At 37.8% G+C, this 20,202-nt stretch overlaps 2 protein-coding genes across 3 annotated transcripts; one reads left to right on the top strand and one right to left on the bottom strand.

Moving 5' to 3' along the window:
- LOC109709002 (putative ABC1 protein At2g40090) lies at positions 2,008 to 10,817 on the top strand. Its single transcript, XM_020231017.1, has 12 exons — positions 2,008 to 2,268; positions 2,837 to 2,991; positions 3,469 to 3,594; positions 3,803 to 3,898; positions 4,011 to 4,111; positions 5,994 to 6,030; positions 6,896 to 7,114; positions 7,196 to 7,307; positions 7,871 to 7,962; positions 8,044 to 8,223; positions 9,499 to 9,612; positions 10,272 to 10,817. The coding sequence occupies exons 1-12, from the start codon at positions 2,061 to 2,063 to the stop codon at positions 10,485 to 10,487; spliced, it is 1,656 nt and encodes a 551-aa protein (XP_020086606.1). The 5' UTR covers positions 2,008 to 2,060; the 3' UTR covers positions 10,488 to 10,817.
- Positions 11,194 to 18,713, bottom strand: LOC109709001 (anthranilate synthase alpha subunit 1, chloroplastic-like). Of its 2 annotated transcripts, none has more exons than XM_020231016.1 (10): positions 18,150 to 18,711; positions 17,810 to 17,999; positions 15,157 to 15,308; positions 14,253 to 14,368; positions 13,898 to 14,144; positions 13,642 to 13,698; positions 12,972 to 13,124; positions 12,775 to 12,855; positions 12,115 to 12,201; positions 11,194 to 11,751 (listed from the first exon to the last, which is right to left on the bottom strand). In XM_020231016.1, exons 1-10 carry the CDS (start codon positions 18,669 to 18,671, stop codon positions 11,344 to 11,346), a joined length of 2,013 nt encoding a protein of 670 aa, XP_020086605.1. In that variant the 5' UTR covers positions 18,672 to 18,711; the 3' UTR covers positions 11,194 to 11,343. The 2 variants fall into 2 exon arrangements, 1 of the variants encoding a protein (XP_020086605.1); XR_002215873.1 differs by having other exon boundaries at positions 11,702 to 11,751; positions 13,006 to 13,124; positions 18,150 to 18,713.

Genomic DNA, 20,202 nt, shown 5'->3' with positions numbered 1-20,202 from the left:
GGGACGGATTCGGGGCCGGTCAATCCTTCCGTTGTTGCTCAAATCGCAGAGGATTCCTTTTTAGGTAGAGGCGGAAATAGTAATTTTCGTTAATAGCCCCGAGATTGAAAGTTTCACTTTCACCTGCATAAGCTTGTGTCAACATCTTCTAACAGTGGAATATCTAATCCCCGAAATAAAATTAGTTTTAGGGCACATTCTATTGTGAGACGTTTAATTTTTAATAAATATCTGAAATTTAAAAATTTTAATTTATCATCCAAATTTTTATTACGTTCTAATGTCACAATTAATAAAAGGCACATAGAAGTACTATTAAATTTTACCAAAAAAAATATCTGGATCAAATTTAAATACACTATTAGAGTAAAATTAAAATATCAAAATTTTAAAAGTTCACTCTTTTTTTATTTATGTACAATCTGATTAAAAAAAAAAAAATTGTAGTGAATCTTCCCATTATGATATTTCTATCTCAAAATTAAGCAATTATCTATCTTTTATTATCACTCCATAATAGAAAAAAAGAAGAAGAAAGAAAATAAAAAAAAAAGAAGGAAAAACAAAATTTATGACCCTTATATATTTCCGGCCCCGAGACACTGAAACATTCCATTTTGGGCAATTCACGAGAGTTGTTATTTTCGACTTTACCTAAAATGGAAAGCCCAGTATTTTATCCGGGCGCAGAGAGAGAACAATGTGTAAGTAGAATCGTAATGGGCGCTTGGCCGGCCCGTTAAGGGCCGTTTTATTTGTACAGCATTATCATCTTATTTCGTGGGCTGTTATTGGACCATTTTATCTTAATCGGCCCGATCCGGCCTATCTCTGATCATTAACCTTCCGTATTCCGTGAAATTGCGGAACTTTCTGTTTTAGGTAAAAGTGGGAAATACTAACTCTTGTGAATAACCCAAAATGAAAAGTTTCACTTGGCAAAGAGCAATTTGCCTTTTTCTTCTCTTTAACTGTATTTTTTTGTTAAGGCAAAGGATATTTCTTTCTTTATATTGAGTAATCCAAAATAATTAAATTTGGAGAAAACTCATCGGTTTATTTTTTTTCTAGAGTAATAAAAAATAGCTCAATATAGAAAACATTCACTATTCTTTTTTTTCATTTTATATAAAGAGGCTATATCACTCAACTAACTCCTTCTTTTTCTTTTTCTTTTTCTTTTTTTTTCTTCATTGGTACGAAATTAAATATCAATAATGATGCCACACACTCTAAACTGCTATTTGAGAGTCAAAATAAGTTATTTGAGTCCATACAGTGGCCTGGATTTCCTTGATGACTTAGAGCTAAGACTTGGCCCATGATCTCGTCGTCCAGTTTCCGTAGTAAGCTCGTGAGCCTCGGGCCTATTTAGACCCACATATTCAAGTTAGGCCACACTAGGACTGAAACTGGCCTGAGCCGGTCATCCAGGCTTCATACTAATGTTGGGCCGTATTAGAAAGTACTCGATTCCCATAGCCCAGCCCACTATTCTGGTTTACTTTTTTCTTTTCGCTTATATTCGGAGAAACTATAGTATAGTGACGACTTTTCTATTTTCTCAAATTTCATGTTTTTAAGTTCCATACATATGAATCTAATGAATTTTTTTTTTTCCATAATAGAATTTGTTGTTGGTTCTATTTCCCAACTTATACCAAACAAGAGGAATATTCAGAAGGGCCTCTTCTATATCCCGTATGCAAAATTTGGATGTGTAGATTTTAAGTATACGTTCTGAGGAATCGCTGATATAGCGCCGTGCACAAATGCTCGGACACAGGCAACTAGGACACAGCTCCCGAGCTCCACGACCAGGCCGTGGACTCCATTTCCTTCCAGAGAGAGCAGAGACGCCGCTTGAGTACAATGGGCTCATTAGTCCCCTGCGCTAGCTTGGCCCATTCGATGCGTGCTAGTAGGCCGGACAATCCACGAGTTTCCATATGCATATATGTACATATATCCCTAGACCGCCGGTATCCATATTATATATGCCTACACCGGTAGACCGGTAGAAGCGAAGGTCTAGACTGCTGTCGGTCCCTGGTACGTTTATGGTCGCCCCAACTCTCCCGGAAAAGTGCGGTCGCGGGATGTGGCGCGCAGGGGCGAAGTGGGCAGTAGGGGCTACTCTCCTTGGGGCCGGGGGTGGAGCTGCCGCCATCGCTTCGTCGGACGATCCATCGACCTCCCTTAAAATCTGCACCATCGTTCCCCTTCGCCTCTTCCGCGACGCCGTCACTGCTGCCGTCATCGCCTTCGGTACGCCTTCCCTTTCACTTTCTTCGTTTTCTTCATCCCCATCCACTAGTGTTAGATTTCTAGGTTTAGATCCCAAGTTCCGCTCACACCTGTTCGATGAATCAACAAAAATTAATGTAACCTGAATTGAAATGCAAATCGGAACCCAATCAGAAAAACCATCTGTTTAGAGTTATCAATCTGCAAGATCATAGAAATTCATGTACTCTCTCCGCGATTTGTCTGCTTTCTTTTTTTTTTATTTCGACGAAATATCGCGTGGTTTATGTTTTCTCCGCGACTCAACTGCATATTGTATTTATTTATTTATTTATTTTTGGGCCCCTGGAGTTTCGATTATTGAAGTCTCAACGGTTTCAAGCAGTTTCAGATGTTGATCTTGACTATTTCAAGGTGTCTAAACCTTTTCTGATTATCAAAATGAAGATAAAAAACCAGAACAATCGTATTGAAACTTCACGTCACGATTGTTTCATACATTAAACTGATTAAAATGCCAAATATGGTGTGGTACTTATCAATGTTTATCAGGCATATTCATAAAGTCTTTACCGCTTGTACCTTACAGACTACAAGTATTCGTTTTGGGGAGTTGAAGAAGGAAGTGCTGAGTGGTTGAAAGTTAGGCACGAAGTCCACAACCGGTGTGCTCATAGAATTCAAGAGTTGTGTTTCCGCAATGGAGGAATATATATCAAACTTGGTCAACATATTGGCCAATTGGTGCGTTCTTTAGCTGGTTTACCTTTGTATATGTGTTCATTTTTCTAACTTCATTTTACCGGTAGGGCATTTAATGTTGTTTTACACAATTCTGAAGTTTTACCTTTGGTCATCGCTATGACTGGAGGGATGATAGAATCATAAAGTTTTGCTACAAGTTTTACTGTTGGAGGAACATTGTGAAATAACTCGAAGAAAAGAAATACTTTCACGGAGGTCATATTATAGGATCAAGCATTATAGATCATAACAGAGCATACGAAGGTTATTTAGTTTACTTTCTTCCATAATCTGGTGGTCCAAGGTTAATGACGGAGCATACTAAAATCGATTTTATATCATTTTGCAGTTTTAATTATTCTGTTTTAAGACGTGTTCAACCATACACTTCAGTTTTAATTCTGACTTTTTCAACATTGTTCTAATTCTGATCTTTTTTTCTCTTCTATTTTGTCTAATTGGAAACTTGTGCTGTAGGAGTATGTAGTTCCTCAAGAATATGTGCAAACAATGAGGGCTTCAATGCTGAAAAGATGTCCAATTTCCTCGTATGATCAAGTGCGCAGTGTTTTCATGAAAGAGCTTGGACACCCACCAGAGAATGTTGGTTCATTACATTCTTATTTCTACTTATATTGCAAATATGATAGTAAAGAAATACTTCAATAGAATTATGCGACTATCAAAGAAATGCTACTGTTACTGCTGTTTCTTGTACTCTTATTAGTTTATGTACAAAACTGTTACTTTGTTTGTCATTTCGGTGTTCATTTTACAGTCCCATTTAAGTGCTTCATAGTTGAACTTTCAGGTTTTTGCAGAATTTGATCCAGTCCCTTTGGCAAGTGCTTCTCTTGCGCAAGTTCATGCTGCTAAAACCCATGATGGCCGAAAAGTTGCTGTAAAGGTTGTAAACTCTACTGCATCAATTTTTTCTCTTTCACTTATTAATGAAATTTATATGGTATATGGATGTCTGTTTTGGGCCATTCAATAGTTTTAGCATGATCAATGTCCAGGTTCAACACATCCATCTGACAGATACAGCTGTTGCAGATATTGTCACTGTGGATTTCTTGGTTAATTTCTTGCACCGGTGTTTTCCTGCATTTGACTACAGGTACTTTGTTAGATGCTTACTTGTTAATCCCAAAAATATTTTGTTTCAGATGATACTTGTTTCGGTGATAGTTTGGTGTATGTGCAAATACACAGGTGGCTTATCTTGATTTGTTTTATGGACCGTAGAATCATTCATTATGAACTGTTCATTATTAATTGTTTCGTACACAAATTCATTATGTGTTAATTCTTTTTAGTCGTTCCAAGCTCATGACACTGGATATGTAGTAGGCTCATGCTAGACTGGAGAGACTGCATGCTCTTGAAGCATTTAGCATGTTTCCAACTGAATTTATTAAATACTATTCTTGAGCATGGTCGGGTTTTGCAGCATGGGAAGTTTCCTTATTATGTCTGTGGCATGTTAGGCCTTTTCATTAGGTTTCATTGTTTGTTTGGAAGCTTGCCTACTCACTTATATATATATATATAGTGTGAGGCTACTATGCTTTTGGAAGCACGGAGCCTTCTATGCTTCCAGGTCGTTTTCGATGTTGCGACTTTCGAATTGTCGATCGGCTCCGTTAAACTTGATCTAGAGTATTTGAAGTACCTAGAAAATAAATTTTATGATTTTTTGATATCATTTGCCTAGTGATCGAAGGGGCTCAAAATCAATAATTTTAACGGCCGTAGTGAGCCGTTTGCAAGTTTAACAATGTAGAAATATCCAAATCACGTGAAATTTTGATAGAAAATTATTTATACTATATAAAACAAGATCAATATATGTGATTTAAAATTTTAATGTCATATTATCGCGTTTTGTAAGATTTTTATTTTTAGCCGTTGATTTTGAGCCCCTTCGTTCACTAGGCAAATAATATCGAAAAATCGCATAATTTATTTTCTAGGTATTTTAAATACTCTAGATCAAGTTTAACGGAGCCGATCGACGATTCGAAAGTCGCAATATCGAATACGACCTGGAAGCATGGAAGGCTCCGTGCTTCCAGAAGCATAGTAGCCTCACTCTCTCTCTCTCTCTCTCTCTCTATATATATATATATATATATATATATATAAAATTTAGCTACATGTGTGCTGTCTATAATCTCCTACTACTGATAATTTGTGTACTTCACTTGCAATGTTTTATTAAGTGTATATTTTTGTACAATTGAAGTAAAATTGAAGTACATTTGCAATATTTGTCTGTAATTGAGCAATCTGCTTCATGATTCTTTATAGCTAAATATTTTCATAGATGATGGGGAAACATTCTAGAGATTTGTGTTGATAGATTAATCCATGCTTCTACCAATTGTGTACCTCTAATATATATGAATTGTTTGTCACTTAACAGATAAATCTCTATCCACACATGAACCCAGCTGTATTTGCGAACATGAATATTTTCAGAAGTTACCTAAACAATGTCTCGACATATAGCTTATGGGTTACGAATTTATTATTTATTTGAGTAAATACAATTTTGTTATATGTGCATTTTTCAATGTGGTATGCATACTTATATGCAAAGATTTAAGTTCCCATCAGCACAAGCTGTATCTACTGTGCCGTATCGTGTCAACAAGTTATCGACACGATATAGTCCTTGTGCCAATAGCACACTAAAAACTCTATTTTTTTTAAATTAATTTTTTCAATAAAGTTCAAAAGACTTGATAAAGATACATAATAAGCAATTAGAATATTTTGTTGCTAAAGCAAAAAAAATATTTCATGCAATTATGTGTTGGTACACATTTTTTTGTGACCGGCAAGCATCGGACTGTCCGGCGCACGCTGTGCCATATCATGTCGGCAAGTTTTCGATATGACCTCATGCTACAACACTAAAATCTTTGCTTATATGTATATCATTATGTTCTTTTATAAAGCTTTCCTGGAAATGAATATTGTGTTTTAATGTGCAGGTGGTTGGTTGATGAAGTTCGTGAAAGTGCACCAAAGGTGCGTCTATTCTATTCCGAAATAGGCAGTTTTCTGTATGATTCTTGCATCATGGTGCGGCATGTGCCAATCTTTCGACACGTCTTAGCCAAATGACTCAAGTAGAATGCCAAATGCGCCTTTTAACTCTCCTTTAAAGCATGATGCCAATTTTCTTAGGTGTATTCCTTTTCCTTTCAATTGTGATAGTCAGGAATAAAACCACACCAATAGTAGCTGTTGTGTTTTCTTTATTGCCTTTTATCGGGGAAGGTATGGATCATTTTGCTCATCGTGGCAGGAAGATGTTGTGCTGCACAGATTGGAATTAGCTTCTTGCAAGACCTTTTTGTGTGTCTAGCATGTATAGAATATGTATGTCACTTCTGTTTTGATTTATTCCTTGATTTCAGTCTATAGACATACCTCTTTTACAATAAGCTAAGATTTGTATTTGTCGCTTATGTACTTATTTATGCAATATGCTATATTTCTATTAAAATATGCAAGCACGTAGTTTTCTTGTCACTTCAGATCTCAAGCACTTCTCTTCCCTGATCCGTTTGGATTTGTGGTGAGCATTGCCATGAACTTCCTTCCTATTTCAGAGAGTCATAGGCATGTCGCGGGCATTTTTAAAATGATGAACAAGCCTATTTGCCTTGTTGCAGTCATTCATGGATCGATCAATAGAAACTGGTTTTTTTGTGAAATCAGTTTTTTAAAATTTTGTTGTATGGATATATTATTCATCTTTATTTTACTACCCATTTTTCATCAACTAGTTGTCTGTTCTAATATCTCTGAAAAATGCAGCTCATGATCTTGTCAAGTACCATGGGGCACTATGGACATAATTTTGATCAGTTGCTATCATGGTTGTCAGGAATTAGATTTCTTGTTTGAGGCTAGGAACAGCGAGAAATGTTTGGATAACTTTAGGAGATTATCTCCTCATATCGCGGATAGCATATATGCGCCTAAGATATATTGGAATCTGAGTACCCCTAGACTTCTGACCATGGAATTTATGGATGCTGCGGAAATAACTGATGTTACTGGCATTCAGAGGATGGGTATTCAACCTGCAGATGTCTCAAAATTAGTAAGTTCTCTTGTATATCTAACTTCGCAATTAATATATAGTCAGAATCATTGTATTCATACCCAAAAATCGTTTGTACAGGTAAGTGAAGCTTTTGCAGAGATGATTTTTAAGCATGGTTTTGTTCATTGTGACCCTCATGCTGCCAACATGATGGCTCGGCCTTTGCCATCCAGCAAATGGAATATTTTTCGTGAGTAACTTGTTCATTTTTGACAATTTGATTTTAGAAGTGGAAGGATCATCCAGGTCTATATTAAAATTTCTTTTTTATAAAATTCTGGATTTTTTTTGGGATAAAGTCAGCTTCATTAGTCTTTTGGCAAAAGAGATACACTTATTTTTTCCTAGACTAATTTAAATGAATTTAAGATTTTAGTGGATTCCCACAGTAGCTAACTAGTAGAAGAGCCTCTCCCTGGGTGTATGATGATGATTATACTGATTATTGTGGATATGGTGTGCTTCAATTTCCGATTAGCGAAATCACTTTCAACACCATCCCGCCAGTTACATTCTTTTCCTGATTTGTCTGCATTTTCATTTTTTACTCCTTTTATAGTATAGAAGCTTCCTCGGCTGTTCACATCGAGCCTACTCGAGGTTCTTATTTTTGTGTTCGTAAACTAGCTGAAAGGTTGATTGGGAATGATTGCCAAATGCCGTGTTAGGGTAGTGTAGGAAAAGTAACTTCCTACTGCATCATTGTTTGAACCTTTTTGGTTTTCTTCTCCTCTTTTCGCACCCTGAATGCAGGAAGAAAAAAGCCTCAACTGATACTGCTTGATCACGGCCTCTACAAAGAACTTGATTTTTTGACTAGAACAAGCTATGCTGCACTTTGGAAGGTGCTGGATGCTTTTTGTTCAATGGTTGTAACTTCCTAACCATTTTAGTCTATGCTTGCTAAACTTATAATACACATGTAGGGGCTTGTTTTTGCTGATGTAAATGCAATAAAAGAGAACAGTGTAAAGTTGGGTGCTGGTGAGGATCTATATGCACTGTTTGCTGGGATACTCACGATGAGGCCGTGGAAAAGGGTCATTGATCCATCTGTTGATCATTTGGTTCTAGAAGGGAGTGAGGGTGATCGTTCTGAGCTTCAAGTAAGTTGTAATGTGTTTCTCAGGCATACAACAACAGGAAAAGCTTTACATTATGCTGTATCGTGTTTACTTGCATAATGTTTCTTTTCCATCTTTCTTTGATTGCTGGCTGAATACTCCATTTTTTAGGGGTTTACATCTTTCCTTACTGCTTCTGACCATTTTTTCCCCCCTTTTATGATCCCTCTCACATTGTTCCTCAAATTTATGTCCTCGCATTGAGGTTGTATATGCTCTTTGTTGGAAGTTTCAAAGATAGTTGGAGATAGTGTCAGCAGATTCTCAGAGGTCAAGGCAGCTTCAAGGCAGTTATATGTGATTCCTATAAATTAACTAAGGGAATGGTTGGTCATTAGGAATTTTTATATGGCAACATATAAAGTTGTCGCACATGAATGGAACTGGTTCATAATTACTCTCACACTAGTGATTTTGTAATGCAAAGAGCTAAATGGTTGCCTTATCTGGATAATAATAGTCATAGCTGTAAAGGGCCAGTTTTGATTTGCCATCTTAAAGATTTTCAATATTTTTTATTCACATTATATGGTGGCTGGATTGTTGAATTCAAATGTTTTATTTTTTCTTTTTTATGTGGATTGCTCATCCATCTGAATATACTTTCCAAACCTTTTCTTCTTAAACTTAAGGTTTAGAACACAATTGTCCAATGGAGAGCGCATACTCGCTATTCTTCTGACTTTCTTTATAAGATAACCTGCTCTTTCTTCTTTCTCGGTGAACATTTACTTCCTGTCAAGGAATGGTCTTCTTCGGTAGCTCTTGCTTACAACTACAGAAATATCAATCATGTTGTTAGTTTCAACCTTTTTTGTTGCAGAATATATGGCTTTAGGCAAATATTTACATAAGGTGCTAGCGTTTCTTTTCTTACTACGTCAAGCACTGTGGATGGCACTTGGTCCATGATTTGGTACAACCATCCAAATTTTTGAGTAGAACAACCATGCAAATCTTTTATATGTTGTATGGTGAAATCTTCTTATGTAGGTTTCTAACACGTGCATATATGTTATCCTAAGGATGAGTATAAGATTCAACTTTCATCTTGTTTCTCTCCAAATTTTCTAAGGCTTTAGGCTGTTTGTCCATTTATCTACAAGTGTTTTATTACAAACATTTACGTGTCAAATTTATGTAAGACTCCTGTGTTTAATATTTCCTTGCGACTTATAAAATCAATGATGCAAGCTTGAGTAAGATAGAATCTTCATTGTAAAATAATCAGTTGAGATGAAATTTTTGTTTGTGCAGATGTATGCTTCTCAATATTTACCTCAGATATCAGAGCTACTTAGGAGACTACCACGTGTGATTTTGTTAATGCTAAAAACAAACGACTGTTTGCGAGCTGTCAATCATGCCTTGGTAAGATATTGAAACTTACTAAGCATCATTGCAAATGTTTGCTTTTTGTGAATTGCGATTTGCACTTATTCCACTATTTCCACCAAGTTCTTTATAATGTCTGACAATTTTTCCGTGCACAGCCTATTATTTACAATAATCTTACATTCTTATACATGGTTCATAGTATTTCAAGACGTCCCAATGTCGATATACATTAAAATTGCTATTCCATTCAGTTGAGCACTCTCCTCTATCTTGTAACTTAGATGATATAATTATTAGTGAAATGTTTCACCTTTGCCCAGTGGAGGTTGCATCTTTCAGCACAAAAATTCTGTCTAATTTACTTATTCTAATCCTTTGCTATTTTATATAGCAGTACTTACAGTTTCATAGATTTTTTCAATCTTATACTCAATTTAAACAAAACAATGCATTTGTATTCCAGGCTATTTCTATTTATGATGCCATTTATATAAGATTACCTTCCGGTTTAAACAAGATCCTTACTATGTGATGTTACGTACATAAGATGTGGCGTAGAGATATAGTATGTCATTGAAATCTTTGCTAATATTGTGTTGACAGTTAACACAGATGGTATATATGCTTGCTTATGCTTTAGATCTTGGGCTTCAAAATGATTCTTCATTTTTCTTTACGTGGACTCACGACAGGGTCAAGGGTCTTCACTTGAAACATTTTTAATCATTGGAAGAATCTCATCTGAAGCAGTTCTGGAGTCCAAGAAGATGCTGAACAAAAGGTCCTTTCTCTGGGGACTAAGTATATGGTTTGAAAAGATTTTGCTTGAAGCTCGATTATTTGGTATGAAGGTGGCTTTGCGGCTTCTACAGTTCAGGAAGTACTTGCCTAAAGGAATGCCAGCATAACAAAATATTCCTTTTCATACAGCTGCTGAAATTCATTTATAGGGAAATATCTCGTTTGTTTCTCTCCATCTTTTTTGTTTGCTGTGCACACGGGTGGCAGGGATGGCATAAGGGTGGAGGGGATTGAATTTTTGATTTTCCTTGTTATGGTTATTTTATTCTTTTGGGCCAACTACAGTTCATCCCACCTTTTAATTCATGTTAAAGTATCAAATATGCTGTCATTGGGTGTGTAAGCTATCGGTATGTTTAAAAAATTCTATGCATTTTGCAGGAATGAAGTGTAATTGTTAGAAACTAATTAAATCTTGGTGGCATGACTGAGCTATTTATGCTGCTGCACTTTTCCTTTTGGAAACTAGAAAGAGCAAAAATCGTATGCGAGCAAATACACTTCTCCAACTGATGCAAGTTGATGTTGCCGTTATTCTGCCGGCTCCAACTAAAATCAAATGGCCTACAATTTCCTGATGTTGCCATTCACCATGGAATCACAAGGATCACTCTTAAAAGGAAATCCTGCTGTCCAGCGGAGCAACGCAAATAAGCAAGAGAAATTCTTAGGAATCCAGATGGGCCCCAGCATGAAAAAGGGACGTACTGGACTGATGAAACATCACATCTCTCAATTAAACCATTTATTTTTGGGCTGCGTTACTAGAAGGCAAGGTAAATCGTGCTAGTAGCCTATGAAAAGTTGCAAATATTGGAGGTCCGTTAATTTTATATGCATCAATTTATTTACATCAAATATTTAGTACATGAATTGCAGACTTCAAAAAATTAAGTGTACATGAATTTCAGACTGAACAACCAAGTACCGTAGGCATTTCTGGTGCTATCCTCCTTTATCTCCTCACATTTTTGAGGGGCAAGAACTATTTGTTGGCTGCTCAGAGTTCAGATACCAAAATGGTGCTGCCTCTTTATGTCCAAAGGCGGATTCAGCAAGGTCTATAGCACGAGCGAGAGCAGCAGCCTTGTTCTCGCATTCTCGCTGCTCATCATCGGGGTTACTGTCGGCCACAATGCCAGCTCCAGCCTGAAGGTGTGCCACCCACTCTCGCCGCTTATTTTTCTTGTAAAGGTCGCTGTTACCGTAGGAGGAAGAGGAATACATATGGGATGCTCCTGTTGGGAAGACGATGGTGCGCAGAGTCAGAGCTATGTCCATGTTCCCTGAGAATGACACTCCTCCAAACCCACCGCTGTACGGTCCTCTTCTCGTCGCTTCCAACTGATCAATCAGCTCCATGGCTTTCACCTGCGATCATTCAGTCGGTGGGATTTTTTTTTTTGCAACACATGCAAAGAGAGTCAAAATGCAGTCACTGCAAGCAAATTGATGCTTTTAAGTCATAATTAACCGAGTAAAAGAGAGTACGATCTGCATGCATTTTCACATCTAGGTAGCTAGTTATGAGAAGAAAATCATGTCATCATCCTAGCAATGTCTATCAGGCTACAAAATCAGTTTGGTCATTTAAGCAGAGCATGGATATCCAGTATGGCCCAAGCAATGTAAAGTTCTTCAGAATGTCCAGTAATGGCCTAAGCAATGTAAATTAAGTTCTTCGGTGCTCGAAATTTAATATCAACATAAAGGGGTACTGGGAATAAGCTGAACCTTTGGAGCTCCACTGACAGTCCCTGCAGGCAACGCAGTACGTAGAACATCCCAACAAGTCAGATGATCAAATAACTCCCCAGTGACCTGCAAAGTTTTCATGTAGACTTTCTTAGCGACATCAATCGTAAATAACCTGTTCAATAGATTTGGAAAGCTTAGAGACTTAGCATTGCAGTATATAAACTTCCTGCTCGCCAGTTTCAATAGAAAGATGCATATGGCACACGTAAACACGAACCTTCATAATTTCTAGCAAAGAAATGCTACTGAAACAGCTCTCTAACAGCAAAAGACAACATGTACAACTCAAACAGAAGCGGAGAAAGTAAATGTGTCTCCTATTTAACCTTCTATATTTGTTACAATTTTGATGAGTTTTCACGGGCTGCAAAGTGGGTTTTCTTGCCATTTGTCATAAACGCAACATTTATAATATTCCAGAAGCTCTTGCGAAAATTTAAAAGCTAGAAAAGTTCATAAAGGGGTTAACAATAACAATGGGATCTTGATATCCTAATATTTCTCGCCATGGGAAATATCTAAGGAAATAACGATATAATTAGTAGTACTAAGACCTGAGAAAGTCAGGATGTAATTGGTATTATTACTACAGAACTTCGAAATAGGATGGGAAACCAGACAGTGGGAAATTCCTACTGTTGAGCTGATGTGCATCACATGGGAATATCTTTCAATATTCATTAACTTTTCCACCTCCACAGAACCAGGCTTGGAGACCTGTAACAGGAGAATTAAGAGTATGAAAATCCTAGCACAAGCAAAAGTAAATCCAAACCTAATTTGAAGACTAGAGAGTAAACAGCATGAGTAAGTTTAGAAGAAAAGAAATGCACCCTTCCGACATCATTTCTTCCTAAATCCACTAACATGATGTGTTCAGCACATTGCTTTTCATCATTCAGCAGCTGCTGTTCCAGCAGCTCATCTTCTTTCTCTGTCTTGCCTCTTCTAACAGTACCAGCAAGTGGACGATTAACAATCTTTCCCTGCAAAAGGCAAGTACATTTTGTTATAAATGTAATCTCAAGTGCAAACATCATACAACTGGCTTTGAAATATTCACAAAATGGAAGAGTGGAAAAGATGCAAAACTAATCTGCACTCTGTACTACCTCGAATATATAGAGGTTAAAAAAATAAAAACTCTTTATGCAACTTATATGGAAAATATGTGTTAACTGTTGACTGTCTGGTCTATTATCATTATAACCGTTCAAACTACTTATCATGGAAGATCCTCTGTTACCTTGTCTTTATGTTTTTCTTCATGTTTTGCCCTGTTTCCTTGTTTTACTTTCATTCCTTAATGATACGGCAGGAACCTTTGGTTCCTGTGTATAGTGCACTTATTGTATGTGAATATAGATAGCGTCAATCAGCACCTATCACTTGTCTAGTGCATATGCTGGATACTAACACCAGCAGTATATCAAAAACAGCAAAGGAGCAAGATGGTAAATTATGAACTAGAATTATAATTACAGTCTAGAGATTGAGAGTTACATTTTTTACGCTTGTTAGGATTTCTGGGCTCGAAGCTACAAGAACACATCCTCTTGCCTGTAAAATAATAATAATATAATAATAATAATAAAACAAAAAACAAAAACCAAAAAAATAAGTGTCAAAACATCAGAGAGAACAGAATGGGAAGGATAAATACACTATATACATCCTCCACTCTCCAACAAAATGAGTTAAAAAATGATCAGAATAAACAGAAAGACAAAACACTGTAGATGATAAATGATTGACACACCTGTAAATATGTCATGTATGGGCTAGGATTTACAACTCTTAGCGCTCGATAAACTTCAAATGGGTCTGCAAAAGTTCGTCGCTCAAAACGCTGGCTTAAAACAATCTGAAATATATCTCCTGCTGAGATGTGCTCTTTAGCCTGCATAACAGCCTTCTTGTATTCATCACTTGTCACAGATGACTTCTTTAAGGGTAAACCAAACTGGCGAGTATGTAATTTTATAGAACCCGGAGAAAGTGTAGGGCTGAAAAATATGAGATGAAACTGGAATTAGTACAAAAGAACTGAAACTGGATAAAGATTATGAGCAGATTAATGAAATGAAGAAAAAGGAACAACAACAGATACTCACACATTAAAGTTGTGTAATTTCGACAGCAAAACATCCAATCTAGCTCTGCCATCTTTATAGGCCTCCTCTACAGAAGAGTAACGGTCCAAATGCACCCAATGAATGACATATGCTTTCTGAGTCAAAACATATATAGCCGAAAGTGAAATGACTAGTAAAAATTCGTTATATTAGGGATCCAAAATCTCTGGCTTAACATTACAGAACTAGCAAGCAGTCTATGCTAATGGACTTGGCAAGCAGAAATTGGCTGCTTCATGTAACGGAAAATAGAATATGGTAATGTAAACAAGTTCCCTCCAGTTGCACAAGAATTTTGCAAAAAGATGAAAGTAAACAATGGAGTGCCTTTGAGGGTTTTTTTTTTTTGAGAGAGAATTGCCTTTTAAGGATTATTATAAATAAATTAAGATATTGAATGTTTTACACTTCTTCTTTTATTATTCAACAAAATGTTTTGCATCCTATAATAGACTACTGTGGATCTTACAAACGTAATTTCCTGAATTATCAAAATTCTAGTTTGTGCATTAAAATTGAACAAACACAACTACATGAAGCCTGAAATTGTCAAGTCAACACGACAATCAGCCATCATGCACATTTAATGGATACAAGACTTGCTAATAATTGTATTTTTCTCTCTCTCTCTTCAATAAAGACCTCAGTTGTTAAAACCAAGTTAAGTGTCCTGAGTGCTGTCTCATAAGCCGTAACACAATGTCCACAAAACCATAGAGATGCAAAAGAAGAAAAGAATAAGTAAGAAACATTTACTCAAGAAGAAAACGAGTAAGAAACGATGTATAGAATATGAGATCCTAAAAATCAAAATTATCCAACAGATGACTCGCCTTTGTTTTGGTTAAAACTTACACAAAGTCAGAAAAGTGAAGAGCGATACCTTCTCGACGTGATCAAACACTATTACGTCATTATATAGACCTAGGTGGACATCGGGGAGATTCCTATCATCTTGACAAGCATTGGAAAATGGAAGTTTCTTCTTTTCGACATAGCGCATTGTATCATATGAAAAGAACCCCACCCATCCACCTAAATGGGAAAAGTAAATAAATAGGTAATTAAAACAATCAGGATGAAACATGTGGCTTCAGAAAAAGTATTAAATTTCTTGACCTTTTGCCTTCATGTTCAGAATAAATATGATATAAGTCGAAAGAGCAATAAGTTGATGATAAGCTACAAAATAATTATAAACTATTTGTCAAATATATGGAAAAGAAACTTAGAGGTTCCTACTCAGCCCTTAATCAGAGATATTAAACAATACAAAGACTCATAATAATTACAAAGGGAATTCGTAAATGATAGAAATTTATGTTTGAAAGTAAATAGAGTCCTACAAATGTTATCCATGGCGAAAAAAGTGCATATATACCAGAGTATAGTTTAAACTATAATACCATTTAATTAAGTGAAAAGGCAAAGGAAAGAATTCCAAGATAAGATAGTGCTCAATTTCAAAGCGTCGCATGCTGCAGTAGGCATATGTTTTTCAAGTTAAATTAGTGAAACCCAAAATGATAGTTGTGTCGATTACCACTATATGGCTTGCAGGAAAGAATTATTGTGAAGACAATAAAATCACTTCTAGTGCAAAGTTTGATAATCTCAAAAAGTAAGAAAGGGCAAGAACTTCTATGAGCGTGCACGTACATGACAAGTTGACCTACTTAATGCTGAAAAAACATCAAGGTATATCTGCGCGTTAGGAGAGGCAACTATTTTTAAGAACTCATTAGAGAAGATAACAAACAAATTAAAAGCAAAGCTCAGTTCATGTTAGTAGTGACCTTCCTATACCATTAAATACTGTCAGCGGTTAGTTGGTCATATCATAGATCATTAAATAGCATCAATTTTATCAGCTTAAGGAAATAGAAGCACATCCTTTTCAAACTTGTAATGCTCTTCTTCGACGCTTATCACTCTAAACCGTGATGAGAGAAGCTCGCTTGATGAAGAATAGTACACCTAACAAGGGTGGTCGTTGGGGCATTGATTTTGCAATAAAGCAAGGCATGTTCGCCAAAATCATCATATCTTGAACCAACAACAGCACTGCTCCACGAGTGTATGATATGTAATGTGAATCCACTTATTATTGATATGGTACCGACTCGAGAATTCAAAAGAGATGAGGACAACGCGAAATGAACAACATCAGAGAGCAAAAAGGTCACAAGCGCGCTTGGAAAATAGTATAACAGCAAGAAGAGATTATTCGGAAAGAGATGCCTCTCCTACATCCAACAGGACAATAAAAATTGGAAAGTATCGTTTTGGTCTCTTTCCAGTCATCATTCGGAAGACACATGCACTTTTTCTTCTCTTTTTGTTTTTTTTAATCTTTTCTTTTCTTTTCTCCTTTTCTCCTCTTCTCTTTGCGCCTGCGCGTCCGCGTCCGCGTCCGCGTCCGCGTCTANGGTTTGTCTTCTCCCTCCCCCATTAATCCTCCAAAACAAATTGGCGGCCAACTAACCAACGAACCAGGATCGCGGAGGATGGTGCATGACTGCCTGTTGATTGTTAAACCATGGCAACTTGTGAGACAGTGCCCAGCCAGGAACCACCCCGCTGTAAGAGAAGAGCACAATAATTAAGCGCACATCTCAACTTCTACTGGATCATAGGCAGGTAATATCCAACAGATGATCCATGATACTCACATTCGGTAGAATATTAGTCACTCATCACCTCGGTATTCTCACGGTGAGGAGTCTTTTTTTCACGAGAAAGTTTTTTTCTTTTTTCTTTTGTGAGAAGGATAGCACGCTATTTATTTATTTTTTTTTTAAAACATTTAATTTAGCAAAATATGTCAGGAAGCTAGACCTTGTGAACAAAATAAAGAAAAAAAAGGAAAAAAAAAACGTAGAAAAACATAGAAGAAGTAGGAACCAGAAGCTACAGTATAGAGCTAAAGCTAGAAGCTACAGCATAGCTTAGCGACAAAATTCTTGTGATTGACCACACTGAGGGAGTGCCTTTTTTCCCCAGTAGAAACAACTTGGTCGCATAGGGAAGCAATGAAAAGCGACAGAATGATGATACTAAAATTTGCATAATCAGTAATTAGTAATTAATTAGGAGATCACATCTAGTAATTAATTATACTAATTTTTTTAGTATAATTATAATTATAGAATTTAATTTTTGTTTCTTTAAAATTTTTGCTATTCATTGTTTAATAAAATAGCATATTTTTTCTACAAAATAATTTATCTTATTCTAAAAATATAATTTTAAAATTAAAATAAATTAAAAAATACATACCGAATAAAAACACGGCCAAATATAAATATTATGTAAGGCAACATCTGAATCCGACTGTATACATAGCTCCTCGTTTAAACGGTTGGCGTTGATCAAACAGTCGGTGTCGCTAAAGTAAATTAATTAGAATGATGCTCAAAAGAAAGCAAGTAAAAAGCAAACATATATATATATATATATATATATATATATATATATATATATATATATATAGCTAGGAACAATCGAAGTTAATCGATAGAAAAGAAAATAAATACCGCAAAAAGCATCGGGAAGGTCGTCGATCAGCTGGGGGCTCCAGGTCTCAGAAATGCGGCGGGGGATCTGCATGGGGTCCTCCACCGTCTCTTCCCTTGTCCGACCTTCCTCGTGGTCCGTTATCGTAGCCACGTTCTCCTTAGCCACGATCTCCATCGTCGGACGAGCCCCCACCACGCTATAACGACCCTGCGATCGATGGATCGAAGAACGACAACTATAACGGAAGAAGAACGCGCGTAGCAGTAGGAGGAGCATATATAGTATAGTATAGTATAGTATAGTATAGTATTGAGCAATGAGAAACAGAGTTAAATTAAGTAGGTCGGATCCGGTCACCATTGTGGCTCCCTGGGAGCCCTGCTGGACTGACTCGAAGAGGAAGCTGGGGGCTTCCTTGTCGTCCTCGGGGACGAGACAGCGGTAAGCGAGGAGCGGGGTGAGATGGTCGGAGAAGATGCATTGGTAGAGGGGCACCAAGTTTGAGCCTTTCTTTGCCGCCGCCGCGAACTCGTCCGCCCCCTCCGTCACCGGCTCCGGAGGGAGGCGGGCAGGGGAATCGGCAAGAGGTCTTCGGCCGGTGGCTGTGCCTGAGACGACTGCGGAGGGAGCGGACACGGCGGAGCAGCGGAAGGAGCGGAATGAAGAAGAAGGAGAGCGGCGGTGGGAGGGGGAGGGGGAGGTGAGGATATTAGCATCGGTTTTTATTTGTTCAGCCGGTGCTGGCCGCCGTCGGATCATCATCGTATTGACATTGGAGGAGGGGCGGAGGCGAGAAGCAAAGGCGAGGGATTCCATGCTGCAGCTAGCCTTGTGAGTTGTCACTTGTGAGAGGTACTGCGGGCCAGACAACGTAGCCATACGTCGTCGATCGGATGGAATCGGGTTGGGAGAGAGCTATATGTATGTATATATATATATATATATATACATACGAGGGAGGGAGAAAAGGCCGGCCAGACAGCTAGCTAGCCAGTTAAGTAGCTCGCTGCAGACAGGTAGGCTATAATTACGCTGAGCGTAGTCGTCAACAGAGATAGATCGATGTTACGGTCGACTCATTAACTCACGATTAAATGCACCGGAAAGGCAGAGAATAAATGATATCCGAACGAGGAAAGAAGCAAGCAAGTTAATTAATTAATCAGGAGGCCCCTCGATCCTCCAGCCCGGTCTTCCGAACCCGAGAGAAAAGGAGGTGGTTTGGTTTTGATTTGGTTTGCTCTTCGAAGCTACTAAGTAATGAACACTAGTGGACGGCGGCGGTTGTGAGCGTAGGGGAAATAAGCTGAGGACGCGAGCAGGAGCGAAGGATGTGCTTCACGAGCCGTGTGTATATATATATATATATATATATATATATATATATAAAAGAGAGAGAGATAGAGAGAGAGAGAGAGAGAGAGAGAGAGAGAGAGAGTGCCACGGCCACTGGACCGTCTACAGAGGAAGGTACGTGGCTGCTTCCTTGTTCCATTAACTATTTTTTGGACTGCCATGTCATCAGCTAGCCATTAGACCTACGAGCCTTTGACTGCACCACGTCATTTCTCTATCTCGACCTCCTGTTTTCTCATGTTGTCTATGGTTACGCCGGCAATAGAACGGCAGGACAAGCCTAAGTGGAGGGTGCAGGAATTAAATGTAAGAGCTTCCTCGGGCCAATGAATCGGATGCTACCAATATTGTCAATTTGGATGAAACGATAAATATTGTGTTGATTAAAGGACTAAATTTGGATTATAGAGCTCCCTCGGGTCAAAGAGCACTGGTCAATCTTGATAAAACGATTAATATCATGTGGATTACGGTCTTACTTTGGACCGTAGACTTCCATTTTTAGACTACCCCGATTTTCCTTTGGGGTGGGAGGGGGAGGTAGTTGGGACTTGGGGGGTTAGGGTTGGTGTGGGTCTTTAATAAGAGATATAAAGAGCGTCGTAGAAAGGCGAAGCCACACCTGGGTCAATGCCTTGCCAGGTGGGCTAATACGTACAGAGGCATCGTAAATTTATCCGGACGCAGTTAGTGACCACTGCGCCGGAGTGAAGAGAAATGTAGCTGAGGTTGATGTGATTGCGGTATGATCAGATCAGACAGGGTCGTACGCCGCTGTAAGGCCCAACTGCATATCCTGTGACCCTGATATGGACGGCTGCGCGCATTTACATGCAGGGGCTACAGAAATCAACTATCCAAGGCCCGGCTCAATAAAACCGCAAGCTATTGCCTGCAGGAATTAACTTACGTGACATTAGACACGGCATAATCGGTGTTCCGCTGCTGAACCACCTTGTGCCTTACTGCGAAAAAAGAGGGGTAAAAAAAAAAAAAAAAAAGTGCATTTCGCTAAAACACTTCTAGGCAATAATTTTTTATTAGTGGTTCGGTC

This window comes from Ananas comosus, linkage group 4 (genome assembly GCF_001540865.1).
Source record: "Ananas comosus cultivar F153 linkage group 4, ASM154086v1, whole genome shotgun sequence".
In the NCBI taxonomy this organism is placed as follows: domain Eukaryota; kingdom Viridiplantae; phylum Streptophyta; class Magnoliopsida; order Poales; family Bromeliaceae; genus Ananas; species Ananas comosus.
The sequence above is the reverse complement of the archived record's forward strand: the minus strand, read 5'-3'. Positions and strand labels throughout refer to the sequence as shown.